The sequence below is a fragment of the Nylanderia fulva genome, unplaced genomic scaffold (assembly GCF_048542155.1).
Source record: "Nylanderia fulva isolate GAGA-0341 unplaced genomic scaffold, ASM4854215v1 Scaffold10, whole genome shotgun sequence".
Taxonomy (NCBI): Eukaryota; Metazoa; Arthropoda; class Insecta; order Hymenoptera; family Formicidae; genus Nylanderia; species Nylanderia fulva.
The window spans coordinates 1,740,013-1,761,747 of record NW_028189193.1 but is presented as its reverse complement, the minus strand read 5'-3'; the positions used below and the strand labels follow the sequence as shown (position 1 = coordinate 1,761,747).

The 21,735-nt window shown below is 31.0% G+C and overlaps 4 protein-coding genes across 5 annotated transcripts; 3 read left to right on the top strand and 1 right to left on the bottom strand.

Moving 5' to 3' along the window:
• Positions 1-424: 424 nt before the first annotated feature.
• Positions 425-13,773, bottom strand: LOC114943772 (15-hydroxyprostaglandin dehydrogenase [NAD(+)]-like). The gene is made up of 7 exons (XM_029319483.2): positions 13,648-13,773; positions 12,319-12,434; positions 10,729-10,902; positions 2,263-2,683; positions 1,295-1,421; positions 967-1,073; positions 425-622 (listed from the first exon to the last, which is right to left on the bottom strand). Exons 4-7 carry the CDS (start codon positions 2,353-2,355, stop codon positions 425-427), a joined length of 525 nt encoding a protein of 174 aa, XP_029175316.2. The 5' UTR covers positions 2,356-2,683; positions 10,729-10,902; positions 12,319-12,434; positions 13,648-13,773.
• Positions 3,768-9,893, top strand: LOC114943771 (15-hydroxyprostaglandin dehydrogenase [NAD(+)]-like). The gene is made up of 7 exons (XM_029319482.2): positions 3,768-4,120; positions 5,036-5,159; positions 5,805-5,928; positions 6,063-6,169; positions 6,598-6,771; positions 7,223-7,377; positions 7,920-9,893. The coding sequence occupies exons 2-7, from the start codon at positions 5,067-5,069 to the stop codon at positions 8,032-8,034; spliced, it is 768 nt and encodes a 255-aa protein (XP_029175315.2). The 5' UTR covers positions 3,768-4,120; positions 5,036-5,066; the 3' UTR covers positions 8,035-9,893.
• Positions 10,336-12,909, top strand: LOC146725220 (15-hydroxyprostaglandin dehydrogenase [NAD(+)]-like). The gene is made up of 6 exons (XM_085482273.1): positions 10,336-10,541; positions 10,741-10,867; positions 11,216-11,322; positions 11,401-11,574; positions 11,749-11,906; positions 12,317-12,909. Exons 1-6 carry the CDS (start codon positions 10,446-10,448, stop codon positions 12,450-12,452), a joined length of 798 nt encoding a protein of 265 aa, XP_085338399.1. The 5' UTR covers positions 10,336-10,445; the 3' UTR covers positions 12,453-12,909.
• A 217-nt stretch (positions 13,774-13,990) lies between the features above and the next one.
• Positions 13,991-21,492, top strand: stau (double-stranded RNA-binding protein Staufen). 2 transcript variants are annotated; one of them, XM_029319503.2, is made up of 9 exons: positions 13,991-14,175; positions 14,899-14,974; positions 15,312-15,520; positions 15,603-16,205; positions 16,361-16,908; positions 16,996-17,518; positions 17,589-17,794; positions 17,930-18,116; positions 19,004-21,492. In XM_029319503.2, exons 2-9 carry the CDS (start codon positions 14,922-14,924, stop codon positions 19,030-19,032), a joined length of 2,358 nt encoding a protein of 785 aa, XP_029175336.1. In that variant the 5' UTR covers positions 13,991-14,175; positions 14,899-14,921; the 3' UTR covers positions 19,033-21,492. The 2 variants fall into 2 exon arrangements, with proteins under 2 accessions (XP_029175336.1, XP_029175335.1); XM_029319502.2 differs by having other exon boundaries at positions 17,930-21,492.
• Positions 21,493-21,735: the final 243 nt, after the last annotated feature.

Here is a 21,735-nt window from a genome sequence, read left to right as displayed (position 1 = left end):
GATACTTCTGCAAAATGTCAGTGCTTGAAATATCTTCCGGCAGACCTTCGAAAACTGGTGTGCCGGTCAAACCAGGACACAGAACGATTACTTTTACATTGGTTCTGTCATAGTGATAAGGTTGCTGCCAGATGAAAATATTAAATTAGAATTCATTAGACGAGAATCTCTTTTTGAGCGTTTTTTTACATAAAATACTCTAGAGATCATATTATTACCGAAATTTTAATTTAAAGAAGAGATTTCTTGCTATTAGACCAATAATAGAGAATAAAATAAAAAATAATTCTCACATTGTTAAAATATACATATTTTGGCTTTCGAAAAAAAAATTTTATATATTTAAAAAATCTAATGTTTATTCTTTCTCCATTAATTTCTTATTTTTTAATTTTTTTGTTAAAAATACAAAATTTTTTATAGTTTATTTTTTCATGTAAATACTCACTGCAAAAGACCGGCTGAAACTAACTACAGCGTGTTTCGTAGCAGAATATACCGGAAGCTGAGATACTGCTTGTAATCCGGCAATGGACGAAATATTTACGATAACGCCACCTTTGCCTCCAGAGTCCTTTCGCATTTGTTGAATTCCCAGGAGGGTTCCACGAATTACAGATGTCTATAATAATAAGATTATATATAATTATATTTCAAAACATTTTCTTTTACTTAAGATTAAGTCCCTTATTACGTGATTTTATTTATAATTAAAAGGTACAATTAGTAACATTTCATATTAATCAATTTTTCTTTTAGTTAAATATTTAATGTAACTGTGTAAAAACTTACTTATATGTGTGATCATACGTTCACAATATTTTTACAATTACCTATATATAAAAAAAATTATTTTACCAAAAAGCTTTCGTGAACCCTAAATCTAAAGTAATTTTATTTCTTAAACTCAATACAATAATTGATAAATACAAAATTGAGAAACAAAATATTAAAAATAAAACTTACCACATTAACATCAATAGCTTTGGAAAAATCAATTTCGTTTATCACGCCAGCATTATTTATTAAAATATCCAATCCATTGAGAATCTTGATCGCCTCTTTAAAGGTGGCTGCAATAAAAAAGTTTCGATTTTAAATAGACATCCATCACATACATCTGTCAAACGTAACAAATTTATCAGCGTAAATAAATTTAATTCATCAAGCGCAAATAATCATAATTTGCGTAATTTAAAATATTAAGGTACGCTACTAGATATAAAACATTTGCTAAGCATGTATTCTTTCCGGCAAATATTTTATTTTTGCTGATATGTATATGTATACTTACCGTCAAATTCGGAATTATTCGTCACATCGCAATGCAAAAATACAGCACGTTTGCGGCCAAACTCGTTATTTAAATTCTCTACAGCTTGTTCTCCGGAAGATTGCTGAGCATCGATTAAAACTATAATCTAAAAATGTTTACGTTATTCCTATTGTATAAAATAATTTACTGCAATTCATGTATATTTCAGAATTATTATATGTCACGTGATTTATATTTCGCTGATTAAAGAAATCTTGTTCTTTTTACTTATTAATAGTAACTTTATCTTGTAAACGCAAATAACATTATCTGTATTTTCAAATGATAGACATTATCGTTTATTTTTATTTAATTTACGTATGTAAATATTGCAATATAATAAAACTTTTTATTTATTCGTATTTTTGTGCTTTTGATGTATTTAAGATTTATTTCAAAACTAATGATATACTAATCACTTTATTAAGTGTAATATAAAGAATTTAATTTTGTTTGTGTGTAATTATTTGTATGTAAAGAATTATTTCTTTATATAATAATTTTTATTATAATATATAAAATTAGTCTAACTATAAGTATATTAATTTATAAACATTGCACTATATTAAAAATGAAATGTAATAAAATATAAAATTAAATAAATAATACTTATCGAACACACAAGCAAAAAATTTTCATATTTTTCCATTTATAATCAAAGATAAAAACATCATTCATCAATCAAAGCCATAGAATATAATATCAGATAGTATAGGTTGAAAAACTTTGTTGTATTTAACTATTACGAGAACTGATTATTCTCAGTGATGAAAAAAAGATTAAACAAGAATATATAAAATCGCGTTGCGATTTATTTAACGAATATTTTTTTAGAATAATGTATGTGATGTGCGTGTATGTGTGTGTAAGGAATTATTAATAACATTCAATGCGAATACATTAATTATTAAATGTATAATCTCGTGATATATGAAATAATAACGTACCGAGGCACCATTCCGCAGCAGCTCTCTGCTAAATGTCAGACCCAAATCAGTTGCTGCTCCTGTCATTATAACTCGTTTATCCTTGATCTGCATATTTCCTGTCAATTTTACCAGCTACTGTTCTTTCCTGAATTTACTCTTCACTTATAAAAGGACCCGATCAACACTTAAAACCATCGACTTTTGTTTGCGAATTTTATGTCGAATGAATTTCATGCGAAATTGCACGTAATCGACAAGCAAATACGTTTCTTTGGATGCTGTGATCACCAGTTGCGATGTGGATCTTCGACCGGTCTTGAGAACCTCCTTGAACTGATATAGAAGAACCCAGTGTTTTCGTTTGATGACCTTTGACCTCGCGATCTGTGTGTGACGTTCGATTTATCAGGGTCTCTTCTCCTCGCGCGAGATGCATTATCTGCAAAAGCAATATCGTCTTAATAAGCGTCATCTCTTGATTATCTAATTAAGATTTCTATTATTATATTTTACATGGCATTTGAGCATATTTTTTAAAGATTTTTTAAGATTCTTCAAGATTAATAACTCAATTGTGTTAATTAAATTTTAAATATATACTTTTATGAAAAAATAAGAAAAAGTTAGAAAATAAAATTGAATAGCTGATACTTTGATGTGAAATGAGATAATGTGCACATTTAATGTATTAATTTTTAATATCATATTGTAATAATGCTTTTTGTGAAAATAAATATTCAATTTGACTTTACCCTCTGCTCCTTCTTCCAGAAAACTTTTAAAATCGATTTTTTATTCAAATCTCTTTGTAATTATGAAATACTTGGTGAAAACATATAGTGATAAAATCGATAAAAAAACTTGAATCATTATTATTTTATCATTAAGGGAAATAACTGATTATATGAAACCAAGAAAATAAAGTGTCGAAAATTGTAGATTAAGATATTGCATTGCCTAATAATTAAAAAAAATATATTTTAAGAAAGTTAAAAAATATTAAATTTAATTAATATTAAAGAAATACTAATAATAAAAGAAAGAAAATTGTATATTTCTTGAATTAGAATCTTTTTTATAATTCTTAGCAAAAATGCAAAAGTATATATTATAATTATGCAATTAGATAATTGCAAGAATCTTTTAGTTCGAACAGTTCATTTGAAAAATATTATAAACTCTCAAATAAAACTGATCAAGACCTAACATATTACAACTGAAGATACGAAAATAAAAGCGGAACATATTCTTATATAATTAATTGCCACTAATTAACTGTAATATGCTAAATAAAACGTCCTTATATATGCGCAGCATTAAAAACGTGAGTTTAATATATAGAATAGTATCTTATGTGGCAAGCGCGGAAAACATATTTTCGTAATATACTCAATGATATCCTTTACATTTTACATTTGTAAATATAAGAATCGACAAAACGTCAGTACTTATAGAAGATTTCGAACTTTTGCTTTCGGAGCGCGGTCTTTTTTTTCGGTGCCGTTCTAAAAATAAAAGGGACCACGGGACCGACGATGATATGCAAGACCGCCGAATAGTCTGTCTCGGAGAATCACACGCATTTACGCACGTGCGTGAAGGGTACGCACCGGTCGACGTCGCGCACACCCGCATGGCACGCAGACGCACCAATCAATATCGGACTATACCGGGTGTGCACCCCGACTGTCCTGATCGTCAGTCAGCTAGTGCACTATCAACCACCAACCACACCTTCCGCTGCTTCCGTACTGTCAATTGCATCTCCTCGACAGAAGCAAAGCATCGTCTGGATCTGGACCTGGATTGTATTGAACCCGCAAGTTATCCAGTTCGCCAGTCGCGAAAAGTCAACGCAGGCGGAAGAGTCCAAAAGGTACATATAGTGAAAAGAACTGAAATCAGTGAAACAAACTTAATCTCGACGAGACAGACGGAAAGGGCATCCAGACTAGACGATACATAATATATATGATTTTTTGTTGTGGAGATGTTTTATTCGCGGGTGCTTGGTATCGATTTGGATATTTCACATGAATTTTATAATTTTTTGGAATGCAAATTGTGCGTTTAATTTATTTGAGATTTTGATGCCTGAATTTTGATCTCTCACTGATTTCGAGATATACTGATCAAAGTGACAGATGAAAAGGTGGTGAGCTAAGTGCGAATGCCCGCGTAAATTCCACTGACAATGAAACACGTAATGAATTAATTTCTCATAAGAAAAAAAACCAAGGGTGATGTGTAAAAATTCACAGATATATATAGTGTTATTGAAAGAATATTTTTTAAAAAGCTCTAATATACAAATACAAAATTAGGTAAAAAGGTGTAACAAACCTAAGCGCAGGTATTAGGCGTATAACGAACTTGTTTTTAAATTTTCCTTTAATTATTTTGAATGATCCGGTTCTTTCTTTAAATTATTTTCAGCAGCAGTTGGCGCAAAAAATTTAAAACATACGAATTCAAAATAAATAAATAATTCTTTCTGAGAAATATATAAATTAATCAGACAAGTGTCAAAAGTGGTAAATAAATGAAGAAATTTAAGAATCTATATTACATTTTAATCGTGACAAAATAGCGATTCAATTTAATTAATTGATTTTAATGACGTTAAATAAATAAAATATTTTTTATGCAAAGAGAGAATGTTAAAAATAGTGTTATACTTTCTCTAATAATTATAAAAACATTAAGTATACTTTTATACATATAGCTATGATATTTAAAAATTGTTACACTTTATAATTTTTTATATTTTAATTTTTTTTTTATTTTGCAGGCACAAGTGTCGACAAGAATTTAAGGAAAAGATGGAAATAAAAGGGCGAGTTGCCCTAGTGACAGGTGCCGCATCTGGCATCGGCAAAGCATATGCCATGGAATTGTTGAGTCAGGGTGCCAAGGTATGTATTATTTTTTAAGAGAGAATATATTTACATATATATATATATATATTAAATTTTCTATACTTTTTGTATGTAATTTTTCTTTTAAGAAAAATATAGTTATTAATACGTCTATTCAATTTTCTTTCTGAACAATGAGTGTATTTAGTATGCTTTCATGAAAAAAATAACTCAAGAATGCTTCGTGTTTTTCTTCAAAACAACTGATTTAAATTTAGATTGCTCTCAAACGGAGAAAAAACTTATCGCGCACTCAAGATAAAAACAAATCATTTTTTGACGATTGATGTAATATACATATTTCATTTATTTATTCTATTTTGAATTATATTTATTTAATATTCTAATAAATTTATTTTAATATTTTCCCTTCAATTTAGAAATTTTTATTTTATTTTCTATTAATCTCGACGAAAATAACACTTAAAGTTTTTTAAAAAGGAGATAAATAAGCTTAAATTATTTTATAAACATCAAATTAAACAACAAATTTTTATGACTTTGATAAATAAATTTAATAAATCTCTATCTTTCTTTTTTGCAATTATTTCTTACAATTTATTTTCATTAAAAATATTTAAAAATAATTAGCCTCTATAAATAATTACTATTAATAATATAAAAATATTTTATTACGTGCAGGTGGCTGTGTGTGATATTAACACCGAAGAAGGGGAGAAATTGGTAGAGACATTAGCTGCTAAATATGGCAAAGATCGTGTAATTTTCTCACAATGCGATGTCACGGATTATCCGCAATTCGAAGGTATGATGATTCACGTGATTTTTGCTTTATTGCAGATTTATTTTTATTTGCATAAGCGACTAACGCATACTTATATACATATTTTGCTTTTATTTTTAATGCAATTCTTATGTAGCATACGATTCAATTTACAGAATCGTTTCAAACAACAATCGCAGAGTTCGGTCATATCGATATCGTTATCAACAATGCTGGTATCATGAATGACCGATTTTGGGAGCTTGAAGTAGACATTAATCTTGTAAGCAAATATCTGATAGATCCCTTTCAATATGCTTGCATGTTTTATTTTATGTTATAGTGTGTTTTTGAAGACTTTAATCTATTATTGTTTACATTAAATTGAAACGATATAGCGATCTACCTGCCTTTCTTTTATATTTGTATCTTATACTTTATGATTCTATATGTGCATATTGCATATAAATTCGTAAAAATTTATTCTTAAGTTTGATATGTTTATAAAATAATTTAAGTTCATTCATCTCCTATTTAAAGAACTGTAAGTGTTATTAGTTAATAGAAAATAAAATACAAGTTTCTAAAAATATAGAAAAAGAATATATTGATGATAGCATTGTCAAAATAAACTTTCAATAAAATAATTTTAACATCTGTGACGATATCTGTGTTAAAAATTTAACGTTGTTGCAAATACAAAATTTACAGAACGGAGTGATACGCGGTACTTTGCTTGCTCAACGATTTATGGGTACGGACAGGGGTGGTCAGGGTGGAGTCGTTATTAATACCGGAAGCAACGTCAGCATCAATCCTTACGTCAGCGTGCCAATTTATTCCGCAACAAAAGCGGCTATCGTCAGCTTCACCAGAGCTTTTGGGGTAAAAGATGTCTATACTTAAATATTAATCTTATATATTATCGATAAAACTGACTCTAAACAACAAAGATATAGAGCAGCAATTTATCTACATTTATATTATTCTATTAATTTTCAATGAGTATAATATATGAATTTGCAATTAAAATCTTTTTTAATAAAAATAATATTTTATATAAAGATTTTATTTTATATAACGCAGAGAATAGAAGTACAGTGTGTATATATATATATATATATATATATATATATATATATATATATATATTATATATATATATTCAAAGTTAGCATTTGATATCTGCAGAGATTAAATAATATACTCATTAGACAATAAACAACGAAATTTTCACTTACAAATTATTTAGAAAATTTTTGAATTATATTTAAAATTTCAATTAAATTAAATGCACATTTAGAGAAGAATAAATTTTTTTCTCAATTTTGAATAGGATCAATATCATGTAGATTTGACGGGTGTTAAAGTGATGGCACTTTGCCCAAGTGCCACGGACACTAAATTAGTACGAGATGTCAATAGGAAGCTTCTATTGGCTCGATACGAAGATGCCTGGCAAAGAGATACAGCCTCATCAAATCCTCAAAGGTATACTATCAATTATTAAATTTCTCTCTGAACTAACTTCATAATTATACACTGAAAAAAAATTTATTGAATTCAAATATTTATTTCAATACTGCCTAATAAATTAAGCATTTATTAAAATTTATTTGAAACTAATATTGATGTGAAAAATATTTATTTAATATAAGAAAATTCTTTTAAAAACAGATAAATATTTATTTGTTTCAAATAAATGTAGGTAATCATTTATTGAAGTAGTATTGAAATACATATTTATTAATTTAATAATTTTTTGCAGTGTATGTATACATAGTTTGTTAATTATAAATATGATAATAAAAGTATATATTACTTTAAGTATACTAATAACTATATTTTATAAAAATTTCTTCTTCGCAATTATAAGATTTCTCTCCTGTCTCTATCTAATAAAAATACGTAAATAATTTTAGTGTAATAAACAATATTATATTTATTATATTATTATTAACAATATTATATAATATAATATATAATAATATATAATATTATATTTAACAATATTATATTTAATTTAAATATAGGGCGGAACACGTGGCGAAGGCATTGGTACAAGTGTTAAACACTGGCAAAAGCGGAAGTGTGTGGATGGTGGAGAAGGACCAGCCACCTCACGAGATCAGCTTTGCGAAGCACTAAGATAGAATCCACACGATTCTTTCTCGCTTCGCTGCAAATATCTATGCCGTACCGCACAATACTAACTGTAATTTGTATCGAAATATATCCCATCACCTGCCAGAGCATCATCGTTATCGTCGTTATCAAGAAATAAGCGGACGCGAGCGAAACATACATATATACTCACACTTTCGTACGATGTATATTTTGGAGAACAAGTACGTTTTTTAGTAAGGAAAAATACAAAACAAGTATAATAATTATTCAAAGCTAACGTCACTTCCGATTTTTGATAGAAAACTTTAGAATACTTTTGGTATATTTTATACTGACTTATATATTATAACAGAATCCGCAAGCCAGAACGTGGATGTGAATACTCGGATTTAATAAATTATGAGAGAGAAGGATAATCGCGATATTTGTAAAGAGGCAGAAGAATCCGCGCAATAATTGTAATAACGAGGACATTTATTACAAAAAAGAAAAAAAGAAACAATGTAAAAACATAAATGGCTTTCGCTTCCGTCCCGCACTCACAAATGCAAATTTGCGTCGATTTTTTTGTACGGGCTTTAACAACGCACTTGCTTATTGGCCCTGAAAAATCTCGATCTTGAAAAATAATTTCTAAATGCTGCGCGGACATTTGCGTATTATATACTGATGAAATATTATCGCAATGATATCTGAATCCTGCCGCACTCTTTGTAATCGTCCCGTATAATTATTCATTTTTCTAACGCATCTAATATAATGTCGACGATTCCGTTTAATCCATTCCGTTTAATAGCGCTAAATGTAATGTAATCACATTTCACTAGGTCGAATATAATAATGACTCTTTGTATTTATTGCTTGTATGAGAAAAGCAGAGAAAAAGCGCGTGTGAAAGAAATAGAGTGAAAGATAAACATTTATTTTACGCTCTCGAAGTATATAAAAAATAATAAAAGAGAGACAGATTACGTCCCTTACATTTGACTGATGTAAATAACTCTGATTCGATGGAAATTCCTTTTACGGAATGTCGTCACAAATCTTTATATTTATTGTATCTATTAAGAGCGAGAAAAGGCGTAATCAATAATTAAATAAAAGTAAAATCAAGTAACAATGTAGAACATCAGACACAGTCTTTCACATTAAAAATATATTTATGTATTGATTTAAATATACCTATTAATTAGAAGCATGACTTGGAAAATTCGACCATTTTACAAAAATATGATGTCTAAAGAACTCAAGCAATTTTATTTAAAAAAAAAAAGTAAATAAATGGTCCACAATTTTTTACGCCTTTTTAAAAATTTATATAAAAATTAAAATTATTTTACTTGTGCCAATTTCCACTTCGAAGTTCGATAATCCTCGTGTATCGAGGGTTATTTGCATCAGTGTAATCGGGAATGCAATTAAACCGAAATCCGTCAGACGATTACTCCAAAAGCGAAACAAGAAACATATACTTCAACAATCGTGTGTCTATAATTTTTCTACAGTCTTTTTGAGAAAAACAAAAAAATACTTAGAAATATGATGTAGCGATAGAGTTAGGATCTATGCGAAAAGCCTAAGTGCAAACACGACGCGATCATGTTTCTTGATATTAGATATTACGACTCATGAGAAGATGTATGATGCGCGATTGCATCGAGTTACAAAACTCAAATACAAAATTCGATACATCAGTTAGATATCTTAGGTAGCTAATGGGTTTTGTTCGAGATATTGCCCGTAAAATTCTTTGTAGCTTATTTCAATCGACGACGCGATTAGTAGCGATTGTTGATTGTTTTTGTTAAGTGTTATACAGTATGTATGTTGCTAGCCTGCCAATAAAATGCAGTGCCTTTTAATAAAATCAGCGGAACGAATTTGTAGTGTTTTATATGAGAAAAAAGTCTATTTTACTATCTCTTCCCCGCAAAATCTATTTAATATAAAAAAGATGAATTGTAATATTTAAGTTATAGTTGAAAGATTACGAAACAATGCTAACTAAAGTTTCAAAATAAAATAATAAAATTCTTTTCTATCAATCCAATCCTATTACTGCTAATACGATATTTTTTGTACATTTAATATGCTTGTAATGATAATCCTATATCTACAATGACATCTTATACGAAATAGATTTACGCTATTTCTCTCACATTCAGATTTCTCGTGCAGCATCAAATTATTTGTTCTCGCTGCTTCTTACCTATCGGTGCAAATCCGATCTTGTTTACCTCGAGAACAGGTTCAAATTATATATCCGCATCTGAAATTCTATCACATATCGTCGACATCTCAAATGTCAACATATCTGCTACTCTTCAGCGATATCTGACAGATTCATTTGCTGATCAGTGCCTAATGAGATCGAGCCGAGATCCGAAAATTGCGATCAGTATTCATCGTCTCGAGAAGAGCAAGACACGTCTATGATGGAGATTCAGCAGAAAACCGTGCTTATCACTGGCGGAGCCAACGGGATCGGTTATTGCACCGCTCAAGAACTACTTCGAAGAGGAGCAAAGGTGATTTAGCCAAATTTCAAATGTAATGGAATATAATATAATACGCAATATGTGATTAAATTGTGTCATATTGGAATAATAATAAAGTAAATTGTGCGCGGCGCGAATATAAGCGTAAATGAAAAGATAATATTTTAAATAGTTTAAAGCAGAGAAAGAATGCATTATCAATTAATTTAATACTCACTATATTTTACAGGCTGTCACAATCGTAGATTTGCCAGATTCGAACGGCGAAACTGCTGTTGCGGAATTGAAGAAAGAATTCGGCGCAGATCGGGCCATTTTTCTCGTCGGAAATGTGGCGAGTGTCGAAGAACTCTCGGGTATTGTATCAGTCGATTGTTCAACATATTCGCATCTGTAATTCAAAAATATATATTATTAAAAATGTAAATTAAAGTAAACTACAAATTAATGCATATGTCTTATAAAATTATAAATCATATTCAAGATCAATTATAAAAGCAGTCTATCTCCCTTCTTTCTATTTTTATATTTTAATTTAATTATATTCATAATCAACAATGTGAGATGCATCATAAATAATATCAATAATATTGCAAATTATTATGACATTACGATTGTTTATCTGTAAATTATATTTTAAAATAAAATAAAGAAATATTCTTTCTCGTCGATTAACTAATTTCATCAACATTTATAATTTGCAGCTTGCTTCGACAAAGCTATAGAGTCATTTGGTACCCTGGACATTGTTATTAATAGTGCCGGCATCATGAACGACGCGGAATGGGAGCCGATGGTTGATATTAATTATGTGAGCCATGCTTTTTTTATTATATCCAATTAAAAATCTGTTATCTTTAAATTCTTAACATGTTATCTTTATAATCAGAACGGGATTGTACGCGGCACAAAATTGGGTTTGAATCACATGGGAAAGCACAAGGGTGGAAAAGGCGGTACTATCATTAATATGTCATCTATAGTTGGCTTGCAAAGTAATCCGCTCGCACCGATTTATGCCGGGACGCAGTTTGCCATCGTCGGTTTTACTTTATCATTACAGGTAAAAATACGATTTTTTTAATAAATAAAGAATCTGAAAATTTATCTATCCATTCGCTTTTTTTCCCATCAAATTATTTAAACTACGCTATTGTTATTTTAATAACTTTTGCGTACGCTGCGACACGCTTAAAATGTTACAATTTTAATAAAGTTTTGCATATTTTCTTTGCAGACTTTCTATGAAAAGACCGGCATACGTGTTTTAGTAATATGTCCCGGTCTCACGAATACTGCCATGGCTTCCAAATTCATGTCGAGCAAAGTTTATTCAATGGACATTCTTGACGACGAGATTGCTGCCAAGGAAATGACAACGATGGAGAGTCAGCCGTAAGTCACAAAACTGTATGCCTAGAGAGTTCTGCATTTTATACAATAAAATTTACTTTCAAAATTACTTATCTAATTTTAACAAATAATTAAAATAAACTTACAATAAACTAAAAATAATAAATCAAAAATATATAAGATAAATTAGAATTTACATAAATATATATTCTCATTTTATATGTATATAATTATTTAAATTTTAAAATAGATTAAATCTAAATTATATAAATTAAACTATGAGTTAGTGTTTTAATACAAGTATTAAATATATCTTTTTTATAAAACATATTCAAGATAAATTATGAAAAACGCAGTCTTTTCTTCTTTCTTTATATTTTAACTATATATTTATTTTATTTTAACTATATTCAAAAATCTTTTTTATATGTAATATTTTTTTCGTTTAACAGACCTGAGCATGTGGCAAATGCTATTGTGGAGTTGATCGAAAAGGGAGAGAACGGTGCAGTCTTCGTCAGCGAAAACAATCAACCTGCATATGCTGTGCAATTACCGTCTTACACCGATCTGAAAGTTTCAGTGTAAATTGTAATTTACTGCAAATCATGTTTGGTACACAGATATTTGACGTCATAATTTTTCATGATTTATAATTTATAATAATGATTAATTCTTGTTGAAATAGTAGTACAAATTTGTATTTTTTCTCATTGTGACAAAATTACTTGTAAAAAATTTTCAATTATTCAAAATTAATTTGCATTGCATTAATTTTTTTTTTAAATTAAAATTATTAATTCTTTTTTATATGTGTGTATTATAGTAGAACTTTGTTCTTTTGAAAAATAAAATAAAAGCAAACTCTTATCGCTTGCACTTTGTCAAAGCTTAAATTAGCAGTAGATAAATATTTAAAAATAGAAACTTCTGTAACAATTGTAATTATAATATAAGTATTTGAATATTTAACTAGAAAAAGACTAACAGCTAATAATAGACATATATCTATATATATTATTTAATAAAAAAATTAATATTCCAACTCTTATGTTATTTCTTTAATTCTAACAAAATTAACAACAAATCAAATAATTATAATTGATTAATATTGTATAAGTATAAATTTGAGATACGTTATAATAAAATACACACCCAAGTAAAACATAAAATTCATAATGATGTAATTAATATATATATAATGTCATAATTTTATTTACCACTTACAAGTTATATAAACAAAATATGATTAAAAAATGATTTAGAAATAGCAAAAGGAATCACAAATTTAAAGCTCCCTAATATAAAAGACAATCGCTTTATATAATTTTTAAAAAATTTATTGCTTGAATATTGTTGGAATATGTGTGAACAATAGAATAAATAAATAATATTGTTAATATATATAAAAGTTTCCTCCCAAAATGACTTTTAAGTAACATTATCATGATGTCAGTATGAGTTTTATGTTTTACCTGGGCACAATATAAATGTTAATTTGAGATATATATGTATATATATATGTATATATGTATACATATACATATATGTATGCAATAGAATATCTATAAATATTCGTTCATTGTAATCAAAAACTGTCCAATAATTTTGATAGCTACAAGTATTTAACTCGATAGATTGAACGCAAAAGATGAAATCACAGATTATACAATAATTAACAGTAATTAAAAAAAAAAATTTCATTTACATTCCGCAAAGGACTCACGATCCGATGTCCAAATATGATGGCATATGATATATATACCTACGAAAGTGCGTGTACCTTATCGAAATACGCGAAGACAATAAACATCGATAAAGAATTCGCCATCGAAGGAAAGAATAGTGTCTCCCTAAAATCTGGAATAAATCTCTGAAAACTCCTCCGTGCAGTCCGTCCGTTACTACTTCCCAAGTTCCCACGGTTTGATTCGTACCTCCCCTCTCAAGAAGCCAAGTGTGCGTTCAAAAATCCTCCGTTCGCGAGCCACCAGTAATTTTTGCTCGACCAATCGGAACGAAGGAACGAGAAATGTCACGCAATCCGATTGGTCGCTCGCTCGCGCGTCGGATTTTTGAACGCACCCGAGGAGGCATCGGCGTGACGTCACGCGCCGCCGCCAGCCCTCACATCAAAATGGCCGCATTTTAGTCTACAGAACACTTTTCTTTACTGTTTGCCAATAGCCGTGCCGTGGGTGCCTGGCGGTGTTTCCCTTAACGTCGTGGCCGATCTGTTTTGCCGGAAATTTCGCCGTATCGTGGCTAGGGCGCAGCAAATTTCCGTGAAATAGAACGAACGTTAACCAGGGTAAGGCTCTCGAGTGCGTGTGCGAGGAGAAGCGTGTTCGCGGCGTTCGCCGCGAGTTCCGTGCAGCTCGCACGTCGTCGTCGTCGCCGTTGGACCGAGCCCATTTTATTCACCGTCGAATTTCCCTCGTGCATGGACATTCCTCGATGCGGCGAATTATGAAGTCGCGCTTCCCGTCCTAGCCGGCTCGCCCTTCGCGCGAGAAGGTTATCTTCCTATATATCGAAGTCGATCGGATTATCCACGCCCAACCGTCAATCACTTTGTGAGATTTTGCCTCAAATCTTCGAAAAACGCGATCGTCCGCGCGAAAAAGAATTGTGCTACTTCTACGTGTAAATTCGTTTCGGAACAAAGCTCCATTTTTGTAGATTAAAGAACTTGCGTCCTCCTTTGACACGAGCGATGCAATTCGTGGATTATTTGTCAATTATTTATTCCCTGGTAATGCTTTAAGAAAGAGAATTGACGAATTTGTCTTCTTCACTAATTGGCAAGATAGCAGAAGAATTGTTTATAGTCTGCTGATTGCTGTATGTGAAGTACTCATTTGTAGAAGACAAATGTACTTTAATATGCTTGATGAAAAGTCTTGTAATTTTTTTTATCAGATGATTGTGTAGCGATGTAACGAATGCAAAAATTTATATATGCAATGTGATTATGTTACTTGTCTGTAATATATGTTGAAATTATAGGTTGATAAGTTTATTCGTTTTACAGATTTTTCTGTGTAATTTCATAAGATGTTACGCCACCAACATCACGCAATGCAGAATCAGCTACGGGATCATAATAGGTTAATATCAAGTTAATTTTTATATTATATTTATTTCAATAAAACATAAATAACATTTTATGTTAATTATCATGAATTAACTGAAAAACGTCTCAACAAGTGTATTTAATGATTAAATAATTTTTGACAGGCCAGTATTGATTTTTTGTATATAATAAATGTATGATGGAAACTACATTGTCTTTTTGATTTGAAAAGATTAAATATCTTTATAAATTATAGATACAAACAGTGATTACTTATTTATTAATGTAGGGAGAATCAATATTGAATATTAAGAGTGTATTTAATAAGATTTACTGAAATTTAATTACAATAAAACAAATAATGTTTTCAGAATGGCAGGACCGATGCGGCCTATGCAGCAGGCTAACATGACCCAGTTACATCAGCCGCAGCATCTGCTGCCGCATCGGAATCCTCATCAACCGATACTGTCCATGCCCCCCCATCAACAGCATATGCATCACATGCAGCACCCTGGCCCGCCGCATGGAAATCCGAGGCAGCCGATGTTGATGGGCATGAATGCGCACAATACAAATAGTAAGCATAGATAAATTGTGAAGGAATTAATCTTTATTCTCAATTATTAAGGTAAAATTTAATTTAAAAACGTTTACTTTAGATACCATGGTTAGCGTTAGCATGAAGGACCAAACAAACACAGTTTCTGTGACTCTTCAGAATGTGCAACAACCTCAGTATCAACATCAACAGTCGCAACAACAGCAGCAATCGAATAACCAACAGAATCAGTCTGTTCAACAGCCACCATCGCAGCAGCAAGTGCAACAATCGCAGCAGCAACAGTCACAACACATGCAGCAGCAATCGAATATAGAACAATCAAAGGCGATAATAAACGATACCAATGGAGAGTCCAGAGACGACAATTCGTCCAATCAAAATCATGCAAACGCAACTAATCCAGCCTTGGCAAACATGAAAGAAAAAACACCCATGTGCTTGTTGAATGAGTTAGCGAGATTCAATAGGATTCAACATCAGTATAGGTTGACCAACGAGCAGGGACCGGCGCACAAGAAGAGATTCACGGTGACATTGAAACTCGGCGAGGAGGAATACGTCGCGGAAGGTCCCAGCATAAAGAAGGCTCAACACAGCGCGGCAACCGAAGCCTTAACGAAGACGTGGTATCGTCAACCTCCGCCTAAACCTACCAAGGCCATGAGAATCGGCCATCTGGGCAAATGCCCGACAGGTTCTGGTAATTTCACATTAATTCTATGCATGCTATAAAACGTGTGTATATGTGTATAATATTTATTTATAAAGTGATTGATCTTTTTCTTCATTTCAATTTTAATTTTGTTGTAATCAGTGTTAGTATACAATATTATTTTGTACTATTTTATGTTACAGGACATTTACCACCCACTGTTGAACTGAACGCTTTAGCGATGAAACGGGGTGAACCAACCGTTTATACGTTTCGACAAGCTCCACCAGCTACAATGCAACATCAGTTTATGCCGCACAATTTTAACAACTTTCAGCGAATGTACAATCCTAGAATTGCGTATAATCGCGGAGTTCACACGGACATTCAAGGATTGTATCTTGTTACGCTGAAGGTTGGTGAACGCGAATTCATGGGCAGAGGTCTGACAGGTCAAGCGGCACGACATGATGCAGCCAGCAGAGCTTTGGAACAACTGCGACAATTACCCTTACCGGAAGAAATTGCAAGCGTCAACAATAGTAATGAGAATGGTACGCTGAATGGTATCGACGATCCAAATGCTGAGTTGAAGAGTCCGGTATCACTTGTTCACGAGACTGCACTGAAACGTGGGTTGTCGGTCAGCTTCGAAGTTGTATCCGAGAGTGGTAAACCTCACATAAGGACCTTTATGACGAAATGCACCGTTGGCGAAAAAGTCACTGTGGGAGAAGGATCTTCAAAAAAAGTAATCATTTTTGTGTGTTTTCCCAAACAGAAAAACAAGTATATTTAATTTTTTTAATTTAATAATATGCTTTCTTTATTTCGTCAGGTGTCAAAGAAACGCGCTGCTGAGATGATGTTAGATGAATTGAAACGTCTTCCTCCTTTACCGGCTACAATACAGAATCGAACGATGCGAGTAAAACGTAAACCACCAGCAACAAAAAAGAAATCTCGTAATTTAATCAAGGTTTATCAGGAGCCCCGTTCGGAGAGCGAAGCCTCGGAGGAAGTTAATCCGGTCTCCCGGCTAGTTCAAATTCAGCAGGCGAAACGTGAAAGAGAACCGGTGTACAATTTGATAGATGAGAAAGGCGCGCCAAGGCGCAGAGAGTTCGTCATGGAGGTAACGATGGGTCAAAACTCCGCGCAGGGAATTGGACCTAACAAGAAATTGGCTAAGAGAGCCGCAGCTGAGGCTCTCTTAACGCAATTAGGATACAGCAAACCGTCTCCGCAACCCGCGAAACCATCTATAAAGACAGGAGAGAGCGAGAACACGGAATCGAAACCCAGAAAAGTGACATTTCTTGAAGACGAACAAGTAAACGATACTCCTCACTCGGTAGGAGGTAAGAGAAAAGAACGTAGGGTTGTCTGACTAGATACGATAAATTTCAAAAAATTATTTTTATTTATTAGGTACCATAGGCCGTCAACTAGTACCTGGTCTTTTACTGGTGGATGGAGGTCAAGAATCTAAATTAGGAAATGGACCCAGTGTACAAATAGTTGCTGAAGAATTACGCGGACAACAACAAAATGCGGCTGGTGTCTCAGCTAAGGATCAATTACATTATTTATCTCAATTATTTAATTTTACCGTAGAATTCAGCGATTTTCCGAAGGTAATCTATCATGATTATTTAATCTGTAATAGAAAAAACAAAAAATTAAAGTTTTAATTAATCAAACTAAGATAATAAGTACAATATTAATGTATTGTGCAAACAGACAATTATTTTCTCAAATTAATGTTCCAGGGAGTCTCCATAAACAGGGAATATTTATCACTTGTGTCATTAAGTACTGATCCACCACAAGTTTGTCACGGAAATGGGGCGACAATAGCCGCGAGCCGCAATCAGGCAGCGCTAAGGGCACTTCGCACCCTCAGTAAATTGGGACTCGACAATGCCTCGAACGCAGCACAAGTGAAGAAAGACAAAGGTGCGTCTGGTGATGGAATACACATTAGCATTCAAGTTAAAAATAACATGGATGGAGCTATTGATAAGTAACCAAATAGCTTAAGACTTATATATGATGTTGAGTTATATTTCTGCTTCTTTAAGACATTGCAGAAGAAAATTAACTATCATATCGGTTATAAAATTTTCCACAAAATTGTTTGATATTCCTCATTTATTGCTTCCATCATCATTCTTCATTAATTTTCATATACAGAAAATATGTTGCTGCTTCATGTCGATTTTTATCTATTCTTGTGAGTTTTTTTTTATATTGAATCTATATTACTCTGTATAATAATTTGTAATTGTAAAAACGCATTTATCTATTGATGCAAGAAATTGGTTAAAAATTTAAAGCACATTGCATGATTTATATTTTATTTTTATTTTATGCATTTATATCGCTGAAATGCTTTATTTTATTCATATTGTTGAAATATGATAAAAAATCAAACAGAAATTTTAATCAATTTATATACAATCTACAATATATAAGTTAATAATTACCAGCATGTATTATGTATAACCTTCCTAATCTTTTGCAGTGTCTTAACTGTATTGAAACGTTGTTCAAGCACCAATAAATGAGTATTTAATAATTATGCAAGAAAATGTTTTTATTTTAATGTATAAGAATGTCTGATCAGTTACAGGGTAAGCGAAACTAAAAGAACATCTGTGACTATTAGAAATTTATTATAAAAAATGTTAGTACAATCGTTGAACGAATCGTATATTACAATGACTCTTGCAAAATTAATACGTACTGTGGAATCACAAGAGATATTGGTGCTTGATCATGATTGCGATCCTAGCAGTGACAGCTATAACTGCTATATTTATTGTAACATTTTTCATTGACAGGATCACAATTGCGATATACTTATCTATGATAATTCAAAATGGTCATTCTCCAATTTTGGTCTATGATCATATGAACACCGTAGAGAAACAAAGTTACGACCTGGAGATGAAATGCGACCATCTCTTAATTTCTCAATCAAATTCCTTGGCTTTCTCATTATCATGAATAAAGAGAGCTATGTCTTGTTACCTAATACATAAATTAACAATCTTATATATAAAAGTTTTTTTTTCTTTTTTTTTCTATCCTCAACTTTTATCCAAAATTAATTATTTTATAGTGTTTATTTTTTATTGTTTTATGGAACACAAAACAAATTAAAACTTTTTATTGAGTCGCATATAAAAATTATATATAAAATCACGTCTTTTTCCAGAGCAAACTCTAGCTATGTTCGGCAGAGGTGCATATGAAAATTATACATAAAATCACGTCTTTTTCCAGAGCAAACTCTGGTTATGTACTGATTAAATAATTTTTGTGAATTATTAAGTATCTAAATTTGAATTGGTAAAACATAGGTAATGGGATATATACTGTCCCTATGCCCCAATTTGCTTTATTATAGGGGCCAGAAGCATCCTGGGGTTACATATTCATGTATCGTGAAATATTGAGAAGTAAAGAGAATAGAAATTTTCCATGTACCTATCATTCAAAGATACAGGATAATGATAGGCTGCATCGAAAATTTCAGAGAGCGTAAAATGATAATAATTAAAAATCTGTCCCATTGCGTCAAGACCATTACAAAATTGTTTTAATCTCGCTAAGAAATAATCCGAAAACAGCTGCGAATTTTGTCTGGTTAAGAAACAAAGGGAATAAAGAAATTTCCATATACACATCTATCGTTCGCAGATAAATGATAAGCTGTATAGGAAATTTCTGAATCTAAAGAGAAAAAAAAAGAGAAGATAATCCAAAACTTGTCCCATTACGCATCAGGATTATATTACAAAATTATGTTAATTTTGCTAAGAAATAATTCTGAAATAATGGCAAATTTTGCGTTATTGCCGAATAAAAATAGTAGAATTCAAGAAACTTAATGAGTGAAGATAAACATTGAGAAACGGTACAAACTTTGAATATCCGTCTATAATTTTTATTTAAGTTTTGTTTAAATTCTGTATATTCTTTGCTCAAAATACAATGCTGGCTTTTTGTAATTTTGACGATATAATGATACAGAGTTTTGTACCAACGTTCTCAATTAAGTATCTTGTTATCTTCTATTCATTATTCGTATTAAATACAATTTATTGAACAACAAATACAAACGATTAAGTAAATTGTATTATTGTTCATTAAATTTGTACGCATTTTATTCGTAATACTCGATGCTCGATATATTGAAAATATGTAACAAGTGTTTGCGACGATTCATCTACCGAAATTAACGCGAGTTACATTCGATTAATTCGAAGATTATTTAAAAAGACATACGCTAAAAATTATTTATTGATTTTTCGAGACGCTAGTTGGATTTTTTGTCTGATCGCTTTTATAAGTGGGCCTTTCTTGTTCATGTCACGATTCAGTATTACGAGATATAGTAGTAGATTCCATTATGTATAATTTTTCGAGAGAGAGAGAGAAAGAGAGAGAAAGAGAGATGAACAGAAAGGAGAAACCAATTGAATAACTTGCGTCATGTACGCTGCAAGAAGAACAATTTTATGCATATAAACTGTAATACCATATAGTTAATATTAATAATAGATAAGGGAATAAGGTATCAATTTACCGAGATACCGAGAAAGGGAAGGAGAGCCCGCTAATACTAAGAGATCGACTTAGCACATTGTCGGGTTTGATTCATAAAGTGTTAAAGAAGTACTAGCCAATGCATCGATATGTCAGGTCGATGAAAAAAGGAGAAAAATAATTGTGAAACGTTAGTTTCATGCATTATTTATATTGCGTTCTGTAATTTCATTTTATATAGAGTCACACATACATAAACTGCTGCGAAACATTGCTTACTTTTGGGTAAAACTAACGAGAAAACTATTTTTAAAAAATTTGTTATCTCCTTTGGTAAAATATGTTATGTTCTCGCAATTTTTCACTTAATTGACTGAATGAGTGCAACCGAGCGCAAGAAAAAGGAATACACTCGATATTGTACTATAGTTTAATTATGTTAGCTTTATATCTAAGTAAAGCGATTTGTTCTCGCATGCTGTAATGTATGCTGTAACAAAATACAGTTACATAAGGCGTGTTTTTTCAGCAGCCTCCGTATTAAAAATAATTGCTTCTTGAATACGTAAGTCCTAAGAATCGAAAAGATTCTAAATACCGACAAAGCTTTAATTGCATTTTGAAAATGAATTATACAATGTATAGGAATCTACTGCTTTCCTTCATCAACATCAGTTTGTATTTGACGTTGATAAACAATTGTAGAAAGGTTTCACATATATGTATATGGCCTTTTTACTATGCGTTTCAAATATACGCATGACAAGGTGGCACACGATTCTCAGAATATATTTTATTTACCTCTATTAAAAATTTTGTTCAAATGTAACGTTCTTATGTATTAATTTGTTTGCGATTTAATTTATTAATTGGGTTATTTAATTTGTAAAATTTATTATACTTTATATTATATTTATAAAATTTATTAGTATTATAAAAAAATGACATATTTTTACAAATGTTAAGATTTAAGAAAAAGATTTGTGTGATAGATTCTTGTTACAAAAATTTGAAATGTCTC

Bases quoted from the DNA above. Each gene is read 5' to 3' on its own strand.
- LOC114943772 (XM_029319483.2), bottom strand. From the start codon at position 2,355: ATGCAGATCAAGGATAAACGAGTTATAATGACAGGAGCAGCAACTGAT. The intron at 1,422-2,262 runs GTACGTTATTAT...AAACATTTTTAG, and splicing joins TGCTGCGGAATGGTGCCTCG to ATTATAGTTTTAATCGATGC. The intron at 1,074-1,294 runs GTAAGTATACAT...TTTTTATTGCAG, and splicing joins GAATAATTCCGAATTTGACG to CCACCTTTAAAGAGGCGATC.
- LOC114943771 (XM_029319482.2), top strand. From the start codon at position 5,067: ATGGAAATAAAAGGGCGAGTTGCCCTAGTGACAGGTGCCGCATCTGGC. The intron at 6,170-6,597 runs GTAAGCAAATAT...CAAAATTTACAG, and splicing joins TTGAAGTAGACATTAATCTT to AACGGAGTGATACGCGGTAC. The intron at 6,772-7,222 runs GTAAAAGATGTC...AATTTTGAATAG, and splicing joins GCTTCACCAGAGCTTTTGGG to GATCAATATCATGTAGATTT.
- LOC146725220 (XM_085482273.1), top strand. From the start codon at position 10,446: ATGATGGAGATTCAGCAGAAAACCGTGCTTATCACTGGCGGAGCCAAC. The intron at 10,868-11,215 runs GTATTGTATCAG...TATAATTTGCAG, and splicing joins GAGTGTCGAAGAACTCTCGG to CTTGCTTCGACAAAGCTATA. The intron at 11,323-11,400 runs GTGAGCCATGCT...CTTTATAATCAG, and splicing joins CGATGGTTGATATTAATTAT to AACGGGATTGTACGCGGCAC.
- stau (XM_029319502.2), top strand. From the start codon at position 14,922: ATGTTACGCCACCAACATCACGCAATGCAGAATCAGCTACGGGATCAT. The intron at 15,521-15,602 runs GTAAGCATAGAT...CGTTTACTTTAG, and splicing joins GAATGCGCACAATACAAATA to ATACCATGGTTAGCGTTAGC. The intron at 17,519-17,588 runs GTAAGAGAAAAG...TTTATTTATTAG, and splicing joins TACTCCTCACTCGGTAGGAG to GTACCATAGGCCGTCAACTA.